Source organism: Monodelphis domestica, chromosome 1 (genome assembly GCF_027887165.1).
Source record: "Monodelphis domestica isolate mMonDom1 chromosome 1, mMonDom1.pri, whole genome shotgun sequence".
In the NCBI taxonomy this organism is placed as follows: Eukaryota; Metazoa; Chordata; class Mammalia; order Didelphimorphia; family Didelphidae; genus Monodelphis; species Monodelphis domestica.
This window is the reverse complement of record NC_077227.1, coordinates 450,355,648-450,378,996: the sequence shown is the minus strand read 5'-3', so window position 1 is coordinate 450,378,996 and position 23,349 is coordinate 450,355,648. Positions and strand designations below refer to the sequence as shown.

The 23,349-nt window shown below is 34.9% G+C and overlaps 1 protein-coding gene and 1 long non-coding RNA gene across 28 annotated transcripts in view; one reads left to right on the top strand and one right to left on the bottom strand.

Annotated features, from left to right (window-relative positions):
- Window positions 1-1,473: 1,473 nt before the first annotated feature.
- CHD9 (chromodomain helicase DNA binding protein 9) overlaps window positions 1,474-23,349 on the bottom strand; it is a 301,099-nt gene continuing 279,223 nt past the window's right edge. For 18 of the 27 annotated variants that reach the window (XM_056812296.1, XM_056812293.1, XM_016421924.2 and 15 more), the window contains 10 exons: window positions 20,759-20,961; window positions 19,429-20,334; window positions 18,404-18,564; window positions 15,709-15,981; window positions 14,647-14,815; window positions 11,179-11,318; window positions 10,449-10,670; window positions 7,704-7,832; window positions 5,588-5,692; window positions 1,474-4,967 (listed from right to left, as the gene is read on the bottom strand). In XM_056812296.1, coding sequence (XP_056668274.1) covers window positions 4,089-4,967; window positions 5,588-5,692; window positions 7,704-7,832; window positions 10,449-10,670; window positions 11,179-11,318; window positions 14,647-14,815; window positions 15,709-15,981; window positions 18,404-18,564; window positions 19,429-20,334; window positions 20,759-20,961 — 3,187 coding nt within the window. In that variant the 3' untranslated portion in view covers window positions 1,474-4,088. The remainder of the gene's footprint in view (window positions 4,968-5,587; window positions 5,693-7,703; window positions 7,833-10,448; window positions 10,671-11,178; window positions 11,319-14,646; window positions 14,816-15,708; window positions 15,982-18,403; window positions 18,565-19,428; window positions 20,335-20,758; window positions 20,962-23,349) is intronic. The other 9 variants (XM_056812307.1, XM_056812300.1, XM_056812306.1 and 6 more) reach the window with 2 other exon arrangements.
- Window positions 6,112-22,681, top strand: LOC130456445 (uncharacterized). Its single transcript, XR_008915305.1, has 3 exons — window positions 6,112-6,443; window positions 7,572-7,677; window positions 22,268-22,681. It is a non-coding gene; the product is annotated as an uncharacterized LOC130456445 (long non-coding RNA).

The window sequence follows — 23,349 nt, the reverse complement described above, 5'->3', positions numbered from 1 at the left end:
TTATAGTGGGAAAGAAGTTCAAACTGAGGGGTTGTCCATCATTTGGGGAATAGACGAACAAGTTGTGGTATATGATCTTAATGGAATACTATTGTGCCATAAGAGTGACAAACAGGATGAGTTCAGAAAAACCTGGAAAGACTTATATGAACTGCTGCAAAGTGAGGTGAGCAGAATCAGGAGAACAATGTGTATAGGAAATGAAATATTATACAATGATAAGTTGTGAAGGACTTAAACCATTATCAACAAAGAACGTCAAATGCTATCCACCACCAAAGAAGAACTGTTGGGAGTCTGAGTGAAGACCAAAACATGTCATCTTCCACTATATTTCCTTCATGAGATTTCAATTGTGCATGTGATATGTTTTCCATCATGATATAAGCAACATGGAAATATATATTACTTGAAAGTAGGGGTATAACTTATTCACTGCCTTGGGAGGCAGGGGAAGGGTACAGAGGGAGAAAATCTGAATTCTAACATGTCTGAAAACAATTGTCAAAAATTGTTTCTACATGTAAATAAAAAAAATAACTTATAGGAGTCTTTTGTTGAAAATTTTAAACCTGTTTGAGGGATGAAAACACTATAAAAAACTGTCAAGGGGATTCATAATGGGTTGGCTAAATCAAAGTAATGTTTCACTCTGAGCAAAGAACAATTATCTTTTCTCTGTTCTAGTCTGGCTGCATACACACAGGGTAGACTTCTATATGAGAAATAAAGATTGTCAGGAGTAGGAGGAAACAGAGATCAACTAGTTAAATCTTTTTTTATAGAGGGAGCAAGAGAGATTTCAATAGACTTGACCACAGTGAAATAGTATTTTGGATTTTGAATTTCCTATTAATTTTAATTCCAGTTCTGTTTCTACTGTATTACTAATCTTTTTAGAACTTTGAGCAGTTATGGTTGAGATGCCCGAGGGAATCAGAGAGATACATATTATGATAAGGGAATGAGGAATCTATAAAAATTTAATCAGATGCTCAGGGTCCTCCAAAAGAAGTGTTTACCACTAATGCAGTTTTAATGGGCTAATTTAAACCTTCCCTAATTCCAATACATTTGGCATTTCTCAATAGGGAACTATTAGGGGCAGCTAGGTAGCTCATTGAATAGAGAGCCAGGCCTAGAGAAGGGAAGTCCTGGGTTCAAATCTGGTATCAGACACTGCCTAGCTTTGTGATCCTGGGCAAATCACCTGAATTCCCATTGCCTCTTACCACTCCTCTCCCTTGGAACCAATACGTAGTATTGGTTCTAAGATGGAAGGGAAGGGTAAAAAAAAAAAGGTACTATTGTGGATATGTATGTATATATGTATATAACTTTCTCTTGGCTTTTAAAAGCTGTCTCAGAGTTCTTAACATACATACCTGTCATTGCTTTTTTAGTGACTAAAATATATATTTATTATAAATGCAATTAAAAGAATTACTGTCAGGTATAAAGGCTGACATCATGGGTAGTCAAAGAATATGTTTAATAAAAAATAATTAAACTTCCATTTGCTCTATAGAACATCATAGAAAGTAATTCAATAAATTACAAATGACTTTTTAAGACATTTTTTTCAACTACAGAAAGCAAATTCAGACTACACAGAACACAACTGGCAAATATTTGAAATGTCCAAAAGAAAAACTGGACTAAGACTTGGATCATGAAGCCTGAAACAAGGGATATAAATACAAGGCAATAACAGCTATAATTCTTTTAGTAACTACCAACACACACTTGGATATCTTTTCAACTGGAACGTCAGTATTAGTGTAATTCTATTGAATTTTCCTTAGACCCTTAACTTTATACAATCATATTTGCATGTTGTTTGGCTGATAGCTAGACAACTTTTTGCCAATTGATACCAATTTTAAGTGCCTTGAAACCCAATAGAACATGTTCAAAATCAGTATTAGCCTTAATGCTTTAAATCTGTAATTGCCTTATTACATAGAAAGAGAATCACTAGGATGTTAACCAAACTCACTCGACCATAATTAGGAAAATACTTTATCTCATAAATTTGATATAAATTAGGTTTTAGTGACAAGATTTAGGACTTTTTTTTGGGGGGGTAGAGAAGATGAGGAAAGGGAATAAAAGGGAACATGAAGGGAAGAGGAAGAAATGATGGTGTTGAAATACTCCATCGGCAAACTAAGTTTAATAACTTTTTGAAAACTTTGGCTATTTCATAGGTGTATTCTAGTTAAACAAAAGTGCAATACTGCAAAGGGAAAATATTAAATATGTAATATATCCTTTTCATGATGAAGAACTGCTACCCACTTCTCTTGGATGGGTATGATATTCACTATTGCTAAGACATTGCATAAAGGGCCATCGAATCAAAATACGATAGTGGGAAAATACAATAATCAATACAATCCCAATGGAACTTATATAATTTGTAATTACATGTAATACTGCTTCTCTAATAATGGGGATAATTATTTTACATATAAAGTTATAATTTCCTGGTAAAGGTCATAGTAAAACCCAATATAAAAGTTTACTTTGTGACAAAACAACAGAACTCTATCAAAATATAAAAGGGTTCATTTAATGTGAGAAGTGTTTTGGGGCAATTTGTTACCCCCAAAATTTAATCCTTTGCAAATGTTATCATTGATGTACACTAGTATCTATGCCTGTGTTATTTTAAACATTTACTCTTGTTGGGCCTCAAATGAGATTCTAAACTCGATTTAAGTTCATATGGACTTGAGTGTGAACATGGACCTCTACCATGTCAAGAGTAATAGCAGCTTAAGCAGAAAGAGTCATATCACACATGAAACATTGGACAGATTTTTTTTTAAAGAAAAGGGTTTTAAGGACTGTTAAATGGAAGCCTTGGGCTTCCTTTTTTTGTGTTTTATAGGTATTATTTGTATTTTTTTTGTTACTATTCAAAGTGCATTTTCAAACTGGGCAACTCAGCATATTTTATATGAACTGATAACCCAACACTGATTCTGGGCAACGTTTAGTCTGATTAAACCTAGAAACTCAAAATAAATTTAGGCAATCTGCCTTTTCTTTACCAATATTACCTGGTAATTTCTTAAGAGTTTAATGACATAAAACACAAATAGAAATCTACACAAACGAAGCAAACAAACAATTTCTTTTACATGAAGTATGCAGTGTTGAAAGTTCTTGTCAGTGGCACTTCATGAATTTGCTTTTTTTGACCCCTAGAAACAGACACTACTGCACCTCAACATGATTATTTCTGAAGGAGGCCCAAAGTCCACAATGTTCAAACTAAGTAGGTCTATAGGGTGCCAAAAGTCACATGACATAGAATTATTTTTATACTGACTTGCCTTCACTGGGATCAGAGTTTTGACTAAGCAAAACAAGTCACTTTGCCAGATTAACATGATATACAGGATGTGTGTTTTTTTCCTCTTTTAAAAAACCCTGAAAAGAAGTACAGAATTAGAAATGAATGAATGTAAACTTCCTAAACTAACTCAGCTGAGGTAACAGGTAGCCAGACTAACTGGCTGATTGGGAATCTTATCTCTTCTTTTAAACACACTTGTACCTGAATTGGAAACATCAGCAGTGCATCACAACACTAGAGCATTTTCATGTAATTAAAGCAATGGATGATGATGTAGATTCTACAGCTTTCATGACATTCATTAGCTGCCCAAATTATTGCTGAGTTTTGATCTGTAAATTATAGGTGTCAAGGAGGCTGTAAAACTATATTCAAATTAAATCAGTAATGTGCATAAAGTATTCTGTGTTCATTGCAAATATATTAAATATACAGCTCTCATTGAGCATAATTTCCATAAAATTAACCCCCCAACAAAATTATAATGCCTTTTGTTGTAATTTTACACCATTGTGTATTTGATAGTACATACAAGTTCAGAAACTTATGAATTTCAAGAAATATTACATGCAAAATGTCTCTGAAAGCAGTTTGCACTTCTAAACAAATACTGAAATGTTCGGTCAGTAAGTTATCGATGCACTCAACACTGGGATATTTACAATGAATAATTAAAGAATAAATTCAAAATCAGTTCATAATTTAAGTGCAGAGTCTGGGGTCAGTCTTCATTACTAGAATCTGACTCCTCAGATGATGATGATGTACTCTCAGATCCCGATGAAGCATCTGCTTTTTCTGAACCCTCATCTGTGCTGTTTTCATTGAGAGAACTTGGTTCAGTTTCCCCTTTTTCTTCCTGATCTCTAACCCTGGAATCTTCCTCCTTTTCCTCTACAGGCTTGGCTGAGTCTAGGTCATTGTTTTTGTTGTTCTGTACATCAAAAATATTGGACTGGGACAAAGCTGGGATATGAAGATTAAGGCCTGGAGTGAGAAGCATCCCTGGATAAAGTATATTGGACAATAGTAATGGGTTAAGAGCTAAGGGATTGGCAGCTGCAGCAGTATTTAATGCAGCAGAAGAGGAAGTTGAAGGAGAACTCGATACAGAGTTTTCTCCGACATTGTCAGAGTTTTGGCTTTCTGTCCTTTCTTTTCTTCCATCTGGCTCCTTGGAGTCGTTTGCCTTTTTTTCTTCTGCCACAGATTCTGCAGGTTTTGTCAGGAGTCCTCCCATGCCTAGTAAATTTGGTAATCCTGTCATCCCTGACAAAAGCATTGGAAACATAGCAGCCATGTTTTTATTTACTTCTCCACCAGATAGGCTGGCAGGCATCCCCATCAACCCTGCAGTTACTTGTAGTGACTGAAGGTTTTGTAGGTTTTGTTGTAAGGCCTGAAGAGTGGTCAGATCCACACCTGGGAGCAATCCATTGCCTAGCAAAGGATTGCCAGACACATTTGCTGCTGTTGCAGCTGCCGCTGCTGCTGTTGCCTTGGCAATCTCACTTTTAGGCCGTCTCCCCCGTCTGCTTACTTCTTCTCGAACAACAGGACCAGTAAGAATACGGTCATACATACTTTCAGGAAGAAATCCCTGAAAGAAATAAATTCATATTCAATAATAATATATCCATTCTGACAATGAAAGTAATAGCTATTTTGCTTACCAGATTAAATATTTATCAAGAAGTAAAAATTAAATATTTAAAAGGAATATTTTCCACTGTAGTAAATATAATAGATAACTTATATAGGTAGACTAAAACCCATTTTTATGTGGAAATTCTAGAACCTCTAGGATCAGATAGAACATGGATAAATTTTTGACCATTAGGACTTTTGGCCTCTCATACTAAGAAGATCAAATGTTGAAATAAAATATAAGTCCCAAAGACATATTTCCCCAGATTTCTATGACTCCAGTTTTATATTGCTATGGCCTCAGAAAAGACTGATGCCATATGTTCCCATTCTATTTTCAAAGGGAATTGAAGGAATAGTAGGAGTGAGACTTAAATGTTTGAGATATGTCTGAGTCAACAAATTTGGGACTAAAGGATTAGAATTGAGACATGCACAGGAATGCTCTTTTTTCATTTTTGTTCTTTGTTAATGATAAGAGCTACAGTTTTTATAAATTCTTTCTGCCTATAGTTCTGGTAACTAAAGAGAAATCATCTGAAGTTTATGCTTAAATGAATGCTTAACACTCACAGACTGTTTAACAACATCTCCCCATTCAGGAGCGACCCCATATTCAGAATTTTCTTTCAGGAATCTACATAAATCTTTCAAAGGAGGAGCAAATGCACCTCCTACCTGTAATTGAAAAACAAAATGTTAGATATTTATTATCTTATTAAATATTGAAAAAAGTTTTCTTTCCATGCTCTCTGTATTTTATTTACTTTATATGGATACATATAAAATTTTATTCCTCTCCCAACCATATTATTATTATTGTATCAAATAATTCCAAACTCTGAGACAGAAAATGGCATATTATTTCCTGTATGTTCCATTTCTATCAATTAAATATTAAAAGTAACCAAAGATATAAACTCTAGTATGTTTGGTGAATCCTCCATGGAGGATATAGAGAAAGACATAGAGAGGATAAACTGTGATCTGTACTAGCAGTGGGAATACTCATGCCTATGACATCATATAGTCCTTAAAGTGTAAATATGATGACTGTAGATCAAAATAAAACATACATTCAAAAACTATCTCCTTCAAATACAAAAATGAATATGGGCCATATGGTTGACAACCCTGAACTAGACCATCTCCCCTCTGCTCATTTTACAGATACAGAAAGAGGCCCAGAGAAGTTGAGTGACTCATCCAAGATCACAAAGGAATAAGTCACAAAGGTTTCCTTGAAAAGAAGTCCTGACTTCAGGCACAGTGCTCTCTCCAAACAGTGAAGAGTAAGTAGAAGGACTGCTTTGCTGAAATGTAGGACCATTTGAAATCAGATAATATAAATCTGTCATGGACCTAGTCAGCATGGCTGCATGATTTCCTTTAGTACTATTCAGCAGTCTATGGGGAGGAGAGGAATACGGTAGGAATACTGGACTAATCTGTGTTGGGATTTGGGAAGCCACGAGCATCTACAAGAGAAGGAAACATTTTAGAAAGGGAATGCAAACTTCATGCAATTATATATTTAATTAAAACACAGTTAAACTTGATAACATATCTTTCCTCTCAAATTTCCCAAATTTTGTTTTAATCAGATAAGATAAATTCACCCAAAATTGTAATTTTAGTTTTCCAGAATCAGCTGAACATGTAGCCTGTCTTATAGAAACCAACAGCACAAATTAGGAAATGATCAGTTGTATATAGCTTTTGAGCTTTTTCAAAGTATCCATTGGTTCCACTGGGTTTTTTCCCCTCTATAAGAAATACTATTTATGACAAGGGATGGTTCTCTGGGAGGGAGAAGAGAAGGATACTGGGGATACCTAGGATGATGTACGAAACAGAAGACATCAATGAAAATTACACATTGGCATGTGTTTATATGTGTATGCATATATACACACAATAAATGTGTGTATGCACATACATACATACATACATATATCTATATCTCCCAACTTCAACTAAAATAATGGCTTTAAGTGTCTTGCTGAAAGAAACCTAGGGAGTTATCTAATCCAACATCTTTACTTAAGAGATGAGGAAGGTAAGGCATAGAGAAGTTATCTTTCTTTAAGAACAAAGCATAAAGTCACAAATCAACAATGGGTTTGAATTGTGTCTGGAACTAATACCTTAGAAAGAGATGAAATAAAAGTCTGTCAATGTTCCCTCTATGAGGTAAAAGAGACCAGTTTCACAGTATGGTAGGAATAAAAAGATGAACTTAATCAAATTGGTGATAGTTTAGCTATATATGGTCAGGAAATAGACTATAACAACAACAGAACCTAGATTCATACATGTCAGGCTAATATGAAAAAAATTAAAAACTAAAAATTCTACTGGTGAAAAGACTAGGAACAAAAATATTTAGGCAACCTGCCCACCTCAGAGGACTAAGACCTAGAGTCATTAAAATGATGGCATATGTGTACCTATGTACTCTCTCTCTCTCTCTCTCTCACACACACACACTCTTTTCATTTGATCCTTACAACAAAAAACCTATGAAATAAGTGCTATCATTGTCTTGGTTTTACAGATAAGGAGAGAAATAAGAGACTTGCATTTGCCGGGATGAGAGAGTATTAAATCTCTGTGGCAGGACTTAAATTCCAATCTTCCTGTTTCTAAGTCATCATACGCAGGTAATCTACACTGAAATTATACATACCTTTCTGGCATTTCTTCTGTTAATCAACTGAACACGTTCTTCTCCAGTGAGACTATTAACATCTAGTTTGTTGGGGTTTCTGCAGCGATGTCTTTTTTGCTTAGGTCTCCCATCATGAAGCTGCATTCGCTAAAGTACAATACATTAAAATTCGTCACTGAGGATCAAGGGACTGGATACTCTGACCATTCATTTCAGAATTTAAAGAATAACAAAACACTTTTAGACTCTTCTTCCTTTCTGTGTCCAGACCTGTGATTTCATCTGAATAGGAAGTTCTCTGGTGAGGAAACTCCCTCTACCAATGTAGACCTACAATTTCCCTGCAGGGAATAATCTTGAGCTGCCACTGGGGTCTGGGAGTTTAAGTGACTTACCCAGCATGAAACAACTAGAGTTAGAGTGTGGCTTGAAGGCAGGTCTTCCAGGCTAACTCTCTTCAGTAATGGTACAACATATGGACCCCCCCCCCCATCTTTTCTTAATGTGCATTTGGCATGTACAAGCCAAGGTGTTGAAGCATCATTCCCGCATGTCTGAAGAATTTAAGTATTAAGGAACATTTTGCAAAGTGCTCAGTAACAGGAGGGCTTAGGTATAAACAATATGAACAAGGAAAAACTACATTGTCATCTTTTCCACACAATCAGCTCAGAATTGAAAGGTCTTCTAGTTGTCTTGTCCCAAGGCCATCTTTTCCAACCATAATCTAATCTTCTCCATAATGTTCTTAACAAGTGGTCATTTAGTTTGTGCTTAGAGACCTTTGCTGGGGTAGAATTCACTAACTCCTGAGGCACTGTTTCCTTTTGGGATGGCTCTAAAGATAGCACAATAGAAAACCTTGCTCAAATACCCAAAGGAAAAAAATCCAAACACTTTGCACTTGGCCATTTCTTAACAATTCATGGGCAACAAAATTCAGAAATATTTTAAACTTAATGTTCAAAAAAAAGTATCTTGAAAATACTAGAACAAGGCCAGTTTTATTATCAGGAAATGCAGCCAACTTTCCATTATTTTCTTGCATCTGCAAGTTCAGATAGCATTCCCAAGTCAGATTAGATTGAAATGAGGCATAATGCAAAAATTAGAATTATCCAGGAGAGTGAAATTAATCCCTTGGCAAAAATACTCCTACTAAAGTCTTATTTAAATCATTGTGGTATAAAGGTGAGTTCCAGATTCCCAATGGCTATGATAGCTCTGCCATGTCCAATCAAGTTATACAAATCTGTAATGGTGGAGGGTGCTCCCTCACAAGGAGTTTCCTACATTGGTGGAATCACATTCCTCCTCGTCTCCCTCCAACCTCCCATCTCCAGTGATTCTTCCTAAAAATAAAAAGAACAGCTACTAGGGTATGGAGGGATTGATATCTATATAAGTGAAAGGAGTACCCACACTGAGTATATTATACCTTTTTTGAAATAACGATTCCTTCAAGTAGAAAATACATAGCTGAAATTACTGAATTATTAACACTTATCACTGTAGGAAAACAATTCTGGGGCTTTGAATATAATAATGCTAACAACATTAGTAATGTCCTTCAGAAAATCTTCCATTCATATAAATGAATTTCAATTAAACTTATTTAAGGTAGCTTGTATGACTTGCCTTTTCTGGATTTTTAAAAGTTAAGTACTATCTGAATTCTATTATAGAGACTGTCTTTAGTAAATGGGGTACTCTACTGTCCTCAGGAAAATTAATAAGCATTTACTAAATGCTTACTATGTGCCAAGCACCATGTTAGGTATTAGGGATACAATGATAAGAATAAAACAATTCCTGTCCACAAAAAGAGGTGATATTTTATAGAGGAAGACAAAACACACATACACACACACATACAAAATAAATTAAAGGTAAATTTTTTGAGGGGGGAGGCACTTTAGTAATAATTCAGTGCTGGGGTTTTGGTAAGGCAGGAATGTTGACTGGATAGTGGGTGAAGCCGAGGTGAATAGGTTAACCATAGGGTTGAGATTGGGAAAGGGAAAAAAAGTGAAATCAGAATAAGTGTGAATGGTTTGAAAGAAAATTGAGGGACTGGAGGTTCTAGTGAGGATAAAGGATAGGTTTCAGAGAGGTAAAGACAAAGAGACTGGTAATGGGCCATGATAAAATATTTATGATCTAATGAAAGATTTTGTAATTTTTCAACACACCAAAGTAGAGTATTTGTGGGTAATGGTGAGGTCCTAGTCACCTGTGGATAGCCATTTCTCATATTTTAAAACTTGGAATGGCTTTCAAATTCACTTACAATTTTCACAAAATCAAAAAAGTAGCAAAAGCTATAGCTTTATAATCTAAAACTGAAACCGACAGCACTAAGAGTATGGTGGACACATTTTTAGTATTCAATGTCTTATATATCTATCTTGACTCCAGGTAAAAACAACATATTTCTTGAAGAATAAATACCACTAAAAAGTGTTTCATATGCAAATTGAAATGCTTTGTTAGTTTTAGTACTTATTTTTTTTGCCACATTTATAGACTCCTAAAAGACATTTAAAAGTATCATGATTTTTAACAGGAAAACAATGTATTTCTGATGCTATTTATTTCAAATCATTATGGTTCTGAGAAGAGGGTAACATGGTATAATCCTTTGTTTGGTTACTGACAGTAGGCTAAGTACACAATGAATGCCTCACAATAATCTAAGATTTCTCTGTATCTGACTACTAAAAATAACAGAAATATATTTAAATATATTTTTAAATTACTTACAGGAATAAAGGCTCCTAAATCTTCCACATAACCTGGATGCTCCTTAAGCCATTTTTCTAAATCCTTCCTTTTGGGTGCATCATCTCCTGCAAGTCTTGTTCCATCTTTCAGATTAATTACTGGAACTGGATTTTCTACATCAAGTATCCCTTGAGATTGGGCATAAGACAGTGCTGGATTTATTCCTGGAGTAATTTGTGAGGTGGCAATGCCTACAGTAACCTTTAGAAAAAGATCAAATAAAGACTGTATGTCAAATTCATTAACAACTTTTACTCTGATACTAGAAAAGATTATTTTTTAACCCTTCAATTCTACCTTAGAATTGATATTAAGTATTGGTTCCAAGGCAGAAGAGTGGTAAGGATGATGCAACTAGGTTTAAGTGACTTGGCCAGGGTCACATAGGTAGGAAGTATCTGAGGTCACATTTGAATCCAGGGCTTCCCATCTCCAGGCCTGGTGCTCTATTTATGATAATAGGGAAGATTTTGAAAATAGTAAAAGGAAAATGTAGGATGTCATTCAAAAAACTAGCAATTTCCCAAATTTGCTTAAAATTGTTATGTATTATTGTATGCTGGATCACAAAACTAAAAAGTATATTATGACTTTTAATTAATTCACAGATCCTTATTTTATAAAATACAAAACAGCAAAATACATGTTTGCAATTAGAGAATATGAGCCAATAATCAGAGTAAACAGTTCTAATTTGACTGTTACTTACATGATTAGGTGGTTTATTTCTATTTAATAGGAGAATGTCAACATCTTCCACATTCTTCCTTCTTCCTCTCCTTTTTTTGACTATGGGCTGGTTTTCTAATATCACTCCATTGGCACCCATAGCTGGCTGACTAGAAGTACCTGAACAAAATGAGAATGCAAAACACAATAAAAAATCCAGTAACCTGGGTGTCATTTTACATTTTAAAATTGGAACATCTTTTTGAAACAGATTCTCATCTTGCATGTCCTAAAGTAAGTAATGCATGGACTAAAAGTTTTCTTAATAAGAACAGTAACATTTATATAACACTTTTACACTTGTAAAGTGTTTCACAAATGGTATCTTACTTTATCATTACAACAACCCTAGAGGTAGGCCCTATTATACCCATTTTACAAATGGGTATTTGTAAATTTGTAAAAAAAAAGGCTTGGAGAGATCTAGTTCTTTATGAAATCATCCTGTTCATCATTCCTTATAGCACAATAGTATTCCATTCATCATTCACATTTTATTTAGCCATTCCCCAATTGAGAGTCATCTGTATAATTTCCAATTCTTTGCCACCACAAAAAGAGCAGCTATAACTATTTTTGCATGAACAGATCCTTTCCCATTTTTTTTATCTCTTTGGGATACAGACCTTGTATTGCTGGATCAAAAGCTATGCATTCTTTTATAGCCCTATGGGCAAAATTCAGCTAGCATTTTTGTTTCAATAGAATATTATATGCTAGGCACTGTGCTAAGTGCTTTAAAACATATCTCCTTTGATCCTCACAATTCTGAGTTAGGTGTTGTTATTATCCCCCTTTTTAAATTTGGGAAACTAAGGCAGAAACAGGGTGAGTGACTTACCTAGCATCACATGATTATTAAGGGTGTGAGGATGTATTTGAACACAGGTCTTCCTGACTTCAGGCCCATTGCTCTATCTACTGAACCACCTAGATATCTTACAGAATAGTGGACTTTCAAGCATTTCCAATTAAAAGATCAGAGCTGAGTAGAAACTTTGAAATATAAACAAACACAAAAGTCCAGAGATGCCTTTAAAGTGAAATTATTTTGAGCAACTGATGGAGTTATATGATGATGTCATGTTAACATTCTAATAGGAGAAGAAATACATGTTCCTTCAGAACTTTAATGCCTTCACAGGGTATTGAAGAGGTTAAGTAAGAAATGAAGAGGCCCTTGGGATAGCCTGGGTCTATTCAGAGAGCCTAAAGAAGAGAATGAGAAGGGAGGGCAAAAGGAGGAAGACAGCAGTGCAGAAAGGAGGAAGAAGAGGGTGGAACTTGCCATTTCTTGAAACTGGAGTAACATGAGAAGGAAAATAGAAACAAGGAAGAGGGAAGTTGAGGAGCAGACATCACCTGAACTTCACTTAAATGAAACAAAAGAGAGCTGAATACACAGTTTGCTGTAAAAAATACATTAAGCTCAACAGGGAAAAGATTAGAGATAAGGAAGGGAAATTAAGAGGAAATACAATACTAGAGACATAATAGCTACAAGCAAACAAGCTTCCAAACCCTGAACTAGGGCTTAAAAAGGAGGAAAAAAAGAAAAGCAAAGAACTTTAATTGAAGGAGGGATCTTAGATTCACTCTTAGAAAACTAGGAAACAGCTGAACCATCCTGGAAAACAGTGAGTTTTCTATCATCATAAATGTTCACCCAGAGACTAGATTTTTTTTGTTGGGAATGGTGCAGAAAGAATCCTTGCATTGAGTGGAAACTTAGATTAGATGATATTTGAGGTCTCTCATGACTCTTCTCTGGTTCTAACCCAAAGGTTCTTAACTTGGGTTCCATAGACTCTCAAAGAATTTGGGGATAAATTTCAATTCTTCTATTCATCATTGAAATTTAGAATTTACTTCAAGCGTGAATTTTTTAAAAAGGCCATTATTTTGAGAATAAGTTCAGACTTTGTTAGGCAGGGGTCCACAACAATAACAACAGTTAAGAACCTCTCTTCTAACCTGTACTAATGAATAAGATTCTGTCAATTAGGCATTTTTAGGGCAAAATCATATTCTAATGTTCTTTTTGAGGCTTTAGCAATGCATGTTTTTCCTGAGTTTTCCCCAATATCTTTATTAATTCTCAGATGAAGTTATTTGCCAGGAAATATTTATAAAATTCATTCATTTTAATAATAAAATCAAAGAATATCAGCATGAGAAAGGGAACTTACTTTAAAAGCCATTTTAGTATTCAGTTTCCTTTTAAAATGGTTTTTATATTAGAAGGACCAGCATTTAAGAATACTTCAGAGGATCAAAAAATGCAGTGGATTTTTTTTTAATTTATAAAGAAAACAGATAGGCCAAAGTAAAACTGTTCTACTGGTCAGTCTTCTTGCCATAAGCCTCTCCTTACTTTAGTCCATTTTCTATTCAGGTCTCAAATTGCTTTTCTTAAACCATTCCACCTCCTTAGCTAAAAAACTCCATGGGCTCCCAGTCTCTTCTAGGATCAAAAAAATAAAATCCTTCATAACCTGTCTCTCCCTGTCCCCAATCTTACCAGTCTTTTACATCTAAACTGCTCCTCATTCTTCTCAGCATGTACTTCTGTGATCCAGTTATACTGGATTGATCCCTTGCTATTCAGTGAACAAAACATTATCATTTCCAGACACCGAGCATCTGTCCCATATGTAATTCTCTCCTTCTTCATCTCTGCCTCCTGGCTTTCCTGAAGTTCCAGGTAAAATCCTAACTTTCATAGAAAGCCTTCTCTGATCATCCCCTAATCTCAATGCCTTCCTTCTGTTGATTATTTCCAGATCAATCCTGTACATTGCTTGTTTGATATTTGCATGTTGTCTCCCTCACCTGAATCTGAACTTCCTGGGAGCAGGGATTTTTTTTTTGACATTTTTTGTATCCCCTACACACAGTAGTGCCTAGTAAGTGCTTAATAAATATTGGTGAGTGGAACTAGGAAGATTTGGGTTAAAATTTTCTCTCTTATCTTGGGTAGGACAATTGATTCCTGTGTGCCTCAAAAAACTCCTATGTTCAATTTACCAAATCCCAGATAGATTGTAATGGATGCCCCTAAATCTTTTGTATATTTACCTATTAACTACTTCTTCATATTGTGAGGAAAGCATATTGTCAATCTTAATTACTATGGAAACAGGAAGTATAATCCAGTTAAAACCTTTCTTTAATAAATGGAAACCCCAGAGGTGAGGTGAGTTGTTATACAACTACTTAGTAAAACAGTAGGAACTCTGTTTTAAAACTCAACGGCCTTTTAAGTCCAAGCCCTGTGGTCTGTTACTATACAACACTGTAACTGTTTTAATTAATATTTGACAAACATGAACAATAAAAGGTCCAAAATAATAAATTTTCATGTATTGTATCATGAGTAGAATTCTGAAATGAAGAGGAAGTTTTATCATTATGAGGTAAATAACACTTCTATATATTATTTATTTACCCGATACTGGCATGGACTTTGGAAAATTGACAAGGCTGGTCTCTGAAGCATTTTGAAGTTCCCGAAGCCGTGCCAGGTACTGCTGCTGTCCTAGTAAACCATCTTCATTTTCAAGTGGCCTTTTCTGAGAAAGTCCTTGCTTTTGAAAGGTCAACTTCAAACCACCTTCCTGTTAAATAAATGTGAATATTAAAATAAAAACTTGCAAAACTATCAATATCTTCCCCAAGATAAAGGATTTTAAAGAGAAATTCTACTACAGAAGATCTGTAGGATATTGGAAAAATCATGGAAATTAATCAGATATTATGCCTTTCCTAATGTAAGCCAATTTTAGAGTTTTTTTAAAAACAAAAGTTTGTTATAGACATATTAACTTTTCTGATTTAAATGAAATAACCAAATACTACATATAGCTTTGCAACCAAAAAATATCTCTCACATGATTGCCAAACAACTAGATTTTTGTCCATTACCGAAGAAAATTTAGTCACGGGCAGTTTAAAAAATACACAAAAATTTAAATTGTTTATAGCAGAACATACTAAAATGTTCAAGGCAGTCAAATATATTGAGAACAAATATTGTTCATATGCATCAAAACATCAAAGATATGTGGTTTTGTCAGCAAAGGAATTCTTCACAATGAAACAAATCAAAACCTGAGACCTATTCTAGCATGAAAGGCAGAGAAGTTGAATGACTCTGCATAGTGGGTGACACTGCTGCTGCTAAGAGGCCATAGGAAGGCTCTGCACCTCAGCCTTTTGGACTCTCAGTTTATCCACTATACCACATTGCCTAGATGTGTATCCATGTGTCAAAAATGTACCACTTAGAAACTGCTCCATACTAACTTAAGAAAGCATCTCAATCAGTAGGATGATAATCTTTAGTAGAATATACAAGTTCAACATTCTGAACGTGTAAAAGAAACCCAATCCAAATACCGAAAACTAGTGTGCAAAGAAGTAAGAGTGAGAGCAGGCAGCCACTTGCAGGAAAAAACATGCTGCACACAGCAATCGCAATCAGGTCCTAGGGCAATAAAAATAAACATACGTCATTGATTTTCACTGTAAACTCCTTTTCTCGTACATGCTTCTTCACCTTTGACATCTGTGTGGACTGGTCACGCTCTTCTCTTGCCCCTGCACTTGGAGGAGTCAGCACGCAGGGCTCGCCAGTGTCTGCAGCAGCACCTGGGCTATCCAGAAGCTTGGTTGTGTAGAAAGATGCAACTGCATTTCCCTCGTAACCCCTCCGGGCTGATGGCCACTTTCCTTTCAGGACTGTTTGACAAATACTGTCTAACCGATTAATCATCACCCGATCCTGTGTCACACACAAGCAGTATAAGGATCAGAACAGACATTTGGTGACAAACTTTCAAAGATCTAATTCAGCCTAAGTATGTATATCTTACTTGTGAAGAAGTGTACAGAGCTTCAGAATACATTTTAGAGAGTGAAACAAAAGAACAAATAAAAAAGGGCTGACTTTTCTTGAAAATTGCCTTCAACTTACATTTTTAATTGTATACATGTATAAAAAAGACATTGTAGAAATGTGTTTAGTAGGTCCATTAGTGGTTAAATTTATCTTTAGTTTTAGTGTCTTTTTGTTTAATTGAACTACTATTGCTTTTTAATATGGAAATTCATTCTGCACAATCATGTCATTGATGAAAAAAGATTAAAGTTAAGTCCTTTAGTTATAAAAACCCTGGGATAGGAGTAAAAAATTAACTAGCTTTAAAATGAATATTGTGCTATAGGAGACTGCAATGTGAGGGTCTAATTTTTCTATTTGGAGAATTGCCAAATATTCCAATTAGAAACAATAGAAAAAGATCACAAAAATCAGAGGAACTTTTGGAGCATGTTCTATTAAATATGGATGGAGTCTCTGTGAGGTATGACTCACTTATGCAGTCACTTTCTGTCAAGTTATCTACCATCAACTACCAAAGAGACCAAAAAAATATTCTGTTAACACCTAGATAAAAGTACATTTTTCCATGAACACATGCCTGAAATACATCTGTTTCTGGAAGAGCACACAAATTTTAATTTAGATGTATATGTGCAATCTCAATTTATCAAAGTAGCTTTGTTTAATAAGGGTTAGGAGACCTTGTCTGCAGGAATTTCCTGCCCTACTTCCCATTTACTTCTCACCTATTCTTGGTCTATCTTTTCCTCTTCAAAATGGTGGTCATTCAGGTCCACATTTTTTTCTAGTATTGATTCCTTCTGAAAATTCACATCTCTTTTTCTCAAAGCCTTATTTATCAGAACTCATCACTCCAGAGCTTCCATGATAAAATGTGTAGGATCTATGATAAAATGCTCTAAAGTAATGCTGAAAACGATCGCTCTATAGCAAAAATGAATAATATGGAAATAGGGATCAAGTGATAACAATTGTACTAGGCAGTGGATTGTTTGTTGGCTCTGGGAGGGGGGAGGGAAAGAAAATGAATTGTGTAAATATGGAAAAATATTTTAAAATTAAAAAATTAAGTGATGTTGAATCTTTAGTCCTTTGTGGATCCAAAGACCCCCTTTTTAGTGTCTAAATGAATGAGAGAGAGAGAGAGAGAGAGAGAGAGAGAGAGAGAGAGAGAGAGAGAGAGAGAGAGAGAGAGAGAGAGAGAGAGAGAGAGAGACAGAGAGAGACAGAGACAGAGACAGAGAGAGAGACAGAGAGACAGAGAGAGACACAGAGAGAGAGACACAGAGAGAGAAAAGGAGGGAGGGAGGGAGATAGAAGAAGGGAGAGAGACAGAGAGAGGGAGAGGGAGAGAGAGTGTGTGTATGTATGTATGTAGAGGTTAAGGTAGGGTGAGGAAGCATTGCAAGAGAGCTTTTAAATCCAGTATGTTATGAAAAACGAAGAAGGTAGACCAATCTATTAGATATCCAAAAGAAAAGAAAGGATGTGAATGGAGAACCAACCTAGGCTCTATTAGTGTTGTTTAGCATTTATATTTGGTAGGTAGTCTCATCATTCTGTTCCTTTATGTCTGTGCCTTCAGACCAGTTGTTCAGTGCTCCTTATAGGACTGTCCTAACTCCTTACTGTCAATGCCTTCATTGTTAGTGCGAGAGCCCTTGACCACAGGGACACTACTAATGTCAGGGAACTGGAGAACTAAATTGTTGCTTTCAATTCTGGGATGAAGGAAATGTGTTCTTAAAGTTCCAAATTTTTATGCAATTTACCAGAGAAAAACAGAATCACTATTACATATGTGGTTAGGCTAAGAGTACTATTGGTAAGGTACCTTCAAAGTACACTTTAGGTAAAGTTGGCTTTTGTGAGCTAACCTGGGGGTACCATGTATAAATGATATTACTTGTATCGGAAGATAGGTTTTAAGTACCAATAACCTATTTACAGATGAATTTTTGGAATGCTACAAATTCATAATGTGGAAACAGCCTATATCAATTATATGCATCTATCTATCTATCTATCTATCTATCTATCTATCTATCTATCTATCTATCTATCTATCTATCTATCTATCTATCCATCCATCCATCCATCCATCCATCCATCCATCCATCCAGATCTTTTCAATAATAACTAAGGCATGGAGAGTGATTTCTCATGATTTCTATGTTCTTTGGTACCCTTGAAGTTTCTGTCAAATTTTCAGGTGGAATCTTATACAAAACAAAACAAAATCTAATATTAGAATTTTAAATACAAATCTATAAAAAAGTAAATTCTTTTTTTATTAAATTACCTTTGGCCAATAAGAAGCAGCCAGCATGTATCCACCTTGTAAGATGTAAGCAGAATTTGGTGTTCCGTTGTTCATCTGAAAACTATCCTGAGTCTCATCTTGTATAGTGCTTAGTGATGCAACACTTTCCTCATCATATGATTTCATATGAGTGGTGCCTTCTGGTAATAATAATAATAATAAGCATTATCTATTTAAATACTTTATATACATTATGGGTATTTAATAAACATTTTTAAGTCTAATTAGCTACTTTATAACCATGTTTACATTTAAGTTCTTTTGAAAATTAACAAAGAATCATTTGGAAAAAAAAACAAATTCAAAAGAAAACCTAATGAATGGTTTTAAAAAAACCTCTTATTTCACCTAGGAAATTATTATTTTCCCTAAGAAAATTACTTGCAATAAGCCTTTTAAGAATAACTCTTTTTTTTTATCTTTAAAATTGGTTAAACAGCATTTAAATTGTTACTTGATATCTTCCATACACTGGTAATTCTTATTTCTGGAATTAAGGTATTCTTAGAAATAGTATAAGAGGTAGCAAAATTTAGCAGTACCAATAAGCAGCAATATTCCTTTTCTGCTACTGAGTGCTGAGCATATGATTTTTGTAGTGCTTCCAAATTTCATTGGATAGATTAGATATTATTACTAAGTAGACTCCTTCAAAGCCAATTTAATATTAGCTTTAAGAGTTGGAAGGGGACTTAAGAGATCATCTAGTTCAGCTCCATCATTTTACAGAAACTGAGTTCGAGAAAAGAGAAGCAACTTGCCAAACAATGTTAGTAAGTGGCAGAGCCTGGAAAGGAGCATAAGTATCCTATATTTCCAAAGCCAATCCTTTAAAAAATTATACCATATAACCTGCCAGAAAGTCTACTTTGCTTTTCATTAGTATTTTTTTCATAAAACACTACTATATAAAATTGAATATTTAAAATTTAACTTTTTCAGTAAATTAATACATTTTCCCTTTTTTAAACTTACAAAATAGCAATATTACTATGTGTTCTTACCTCGCTTCTGTGCTTCTTCTTCACTATCACTGTCTTCTGATGAGGAAGAAGAAGAGGAGGAAGAAGAAGAAGAAGAAGAGGATGAAGAAGATGCTGAAGAACAAGATGAAGATGATGAAGAGCTAGATCCAGATCGAGAGTGGGAACAAGAGGAGGAAGAAGAGGAGGAAGAAGATGATGATCTAGAAGAACAAGAAGATCTGTCAGAATCTGAGTCCGAATCAGAGCTAGACTCAGATCCCCTTTTACTGACTCTCTGTTTCTTGGAAGCTGGGTTTGGAGTTAGGGGTTCTGTCCTGGCTGCAACCATGCGCCTATCTGTTTCAACCTTTCCAGCAGACTTTGGGTCTCCAGTAGTCTGTGGCAAAACACCATTCTTTGGGCTTAAAGGTTCAGATTTTATTCCTGTTCTAATTTCCTCGGAAGACACAGATTCCTCTCCAGAAGACTGAGGCTCTTCTTTAAGGCTTTCATTTTTAACTTTTGTATCATCAAGGGTATTCCCTTTAGCATCCAGTAACCTTGATTGAGAAGCAAGAGGGGAAGCAGACAGTGCCATCTGATACTGCTGAATAAGTGGAGTAGAAGTTCTTGAATGAGTCATTTTATTTTGACTATAGTTCCTCTGAGCTGCCATAAATGAGAGTTCAGGATCACGAAGAATGTGATAGTCTGTCCTGCTAACCCCATGCTTGGCTGCTCCAATAAGCAAATCTCTGTCATGAGTGCCACACTCCCACCAGACGGGCAAATCTGGATTTGGCTGACAAAGCTTTAAACGTTCAAACAGTTGTGGATGTCGGAGAGCCTGTTCTCGTACTTTCCTTAGAAGCTCAATTCGATACAAAGTCCTAGAAGCACGCTCCTCTGTGATGGGTTGGATAAAAATACTTGGGTCCACCAATTCTATATTAAGAGAAATCAAAACCTTAAAAACAGGGCATTACACACTTAAAAAACCCAATTATAAACTAAAACAAAATTACAATATGCCTTCATGAGTCTTGGTTTCTTCATCTTTAGAAAGAGGTTATCTCCCTTACCTATTCTCATTGGTTTGTTGTGAAAATAAAATGTATTTTATAGCACTCTATACAAGTGTAAGTTGATACTACATCTTCTTGATTCAGTTGCATTATCAATATTGCCATTTTTTCCTAATGGATGTTTCAATTAAGTAAAAAAGGTATAATTTAAAAAATATTAATTAGACAATAATCAGAACTGCATAGTACAACTATAATTAAAGCATACTTTGTGATTTGGGGCAAAAATATGGCATATATGAGCTTTTTATTGTTTTAGGCATGTAGAGACAGATTTTACAAACCTTCTTTGGAAGGAAGGCGGCAAACTCTCCTGCACATGGACATAAAAGCATATAAATACTTCTCCAAACTATCATCTGTTTTCTTGTGCAGTCTAGCCATGGCTCTAAATTTTGTCCAGTCAAACTGTCCTCTGTCAGGATCAAATACCACTCCAAAAGTAGACACAACTCTATAAAAGTCAGCTTCCTCTCTTCTCGTCCATCTATTTTTTAATCATATTGGAAAAAAGAACAATACATATTTAAGTAACTTGCACAAAAGAATTCTAAAAAGAATTTAGTGATAAGATGAATTTTTAAAACTCAGTGATTATAGCAACAGTAATGGCATTATACTGATTTTAATTGCTAGTTCATTCATATGCAAATATTCATTGAGTTGTCTAGTTTTGAATTACTCAATAAGTATTTGAGTATCTACTATATACAATGTGTTAAGCTTTGTGAATGACATAAAACTATAAAAATTAGTCCTTAACTTTAAGAGTCTTACAAAATGGCAAAGGTTATGATACCTGCAGTCAAATGCCTATGATAAAAAGCAGTATGGGATATACATCAAAGGAGTTATAAAAAGTCATGTAGAGTGCAGATGGCTGAGGAATTTCTTTTTAGCTGGATTTCTGGAGCACAGTAGGATAGGTGGCATTTGAAGGGAGTATTTGAAAAGATTTCAATAGACGAAAATTTGGGGGCAAGTGATGGGAGAAGAAATGGTATGTGTATAAGCCTAAAACAAGAAGGTACAATTCATCTTGGATGAATGATGAGTACTCCAAATTGTTTGCTATATGGGCCTAAACAATGGAAGATGAGGCTAGAAAAAGAATTAGAGGCTAGATAGCAGAGGGTCTTGAATGCTAGACTGAGAAGTATTAGTTTTATCCTATAGGAAATGGGGAACCATAATAATTTTTTGAGCAAGGGGTGGAACAATTAGGGGATAGAAGAGGATCTAGAGGTTGGACTACCAGTTAAGAGGCTACTGTAATAGTCTAGATATCAGGAAGCCAAGACTTGACCAGGAGTTGTATTAGTAGAAATAAAATGGAAAAGATCATTGCCAGACACTATGGGAAACTAAGAGGTATGAAAGAAATTTCCTCCCTTCAAAGAATTTTAATCTAGTTGTAAAAATAAGATGCACACACGATAAATTAAACTAATCCAGGGCAGCATATTAGTTGTCAAAATTAGCACAAAAGGAAAAAAGCACCAAAGGAGATCAGAAGAGGGAAATAATACTATAGATTGGCGCTGGAGAGCAATTTTCAAGCATAGAGTTGAAAATGGAAGGATGGTTAGAATTTTGCTAGATGAAGAGTAGGGCAGAGGGAGTCCTAGTTTGTGGGAACATCATGAACAAAATGCAGGCTCTAGAGTGGCTTAGTGGAGGGAACATGTTGGGGAAAGTAGGAGATATCAAGTTGAGAAAGCACACTGTGACAGTATTGTAAAGGATTTTGAAGACAGACCTAATTATCTTAAATTAAACATTATATTTTGTAGGTCATAAAGAGTCCCTGAAGACCTTCAATCAAAAAAGAAATCAGAAAGATTGATTTGGATGCAGTATAATGGATAGAGAAAATAATGACTGGGGCTTTGGAATTTTAAGAAAAAATTTCAGAAGTCTAATAGCTTCCGAGAAGCAGATAAAGCTACAGGAAAGGAATTAATTGTCTCCTAAAAAAGTATCATAAGTAGACTAGATCATTGCTAACCTTTGCCTCCATGTTCTCTTTCCTTTTCAGATACTAAAATTGTTTGGATGAAGAGGAAACTAGCTTTCCCTCTTATGATTCAAATGATAGCTTGTTATTTTGGTTTAACATCTTTCTGTACTCCTGGGCACTGATTTCATATAACTTTAGGGGGTGGAGGAAAAGAGAGGAATAAAGTTAATTGCATATTAACCAGAGACTGAGGAAGGAATCATCTTTCATACTTATCATAATATAACATAAGGATATTTTTATTTCAAACTCTGATAATTTGTTTTGTAGAGCTAAAAATTTCCATATCCTTCCTGGGTTACTTACTGAGACTTAATTGAATGTTGCAATTATGGTAAATTATTTTTGGAAAAGCCTATTTGGCTATTCCAGGATTGAATATATTCAACTTTTCTAATTTGATTTAATTTTAAATTTAATTTAAATTTAATTAATTTTCTCTGTTCTATGCAGAAATTGAAAAGTTTGCAGGGATAGAAAACAATTAGTTCTATATTCTATATAATTTGGCATACAATATATATGAGGCTCAGAATTATTAGATTTCAAGCCTTCTATCCTGATTTTTTATTTTCAGCCTCAGGACTCATAAAAAAAAAGGAAATTATTGGAATACACAAGTTGTGAGGTAATGACAGTCTAAAATAGAAGGCAATAAAGAAGGAAAAAAGATGCATGTGAATGACAATATTTAGAATTTAAACCCCCCCCCCACTTCCTGTCTTAGAATTGACACAAATATAGGTTCCATGGCAGAAGAGCAATAAGGGCTTAGCAAATGGGATTAAGTGACTTTCCAGGGTCCAAAAATTAGTAGTGTCTGAGGCCAGATATGAACCTAGATACTCCCGATTC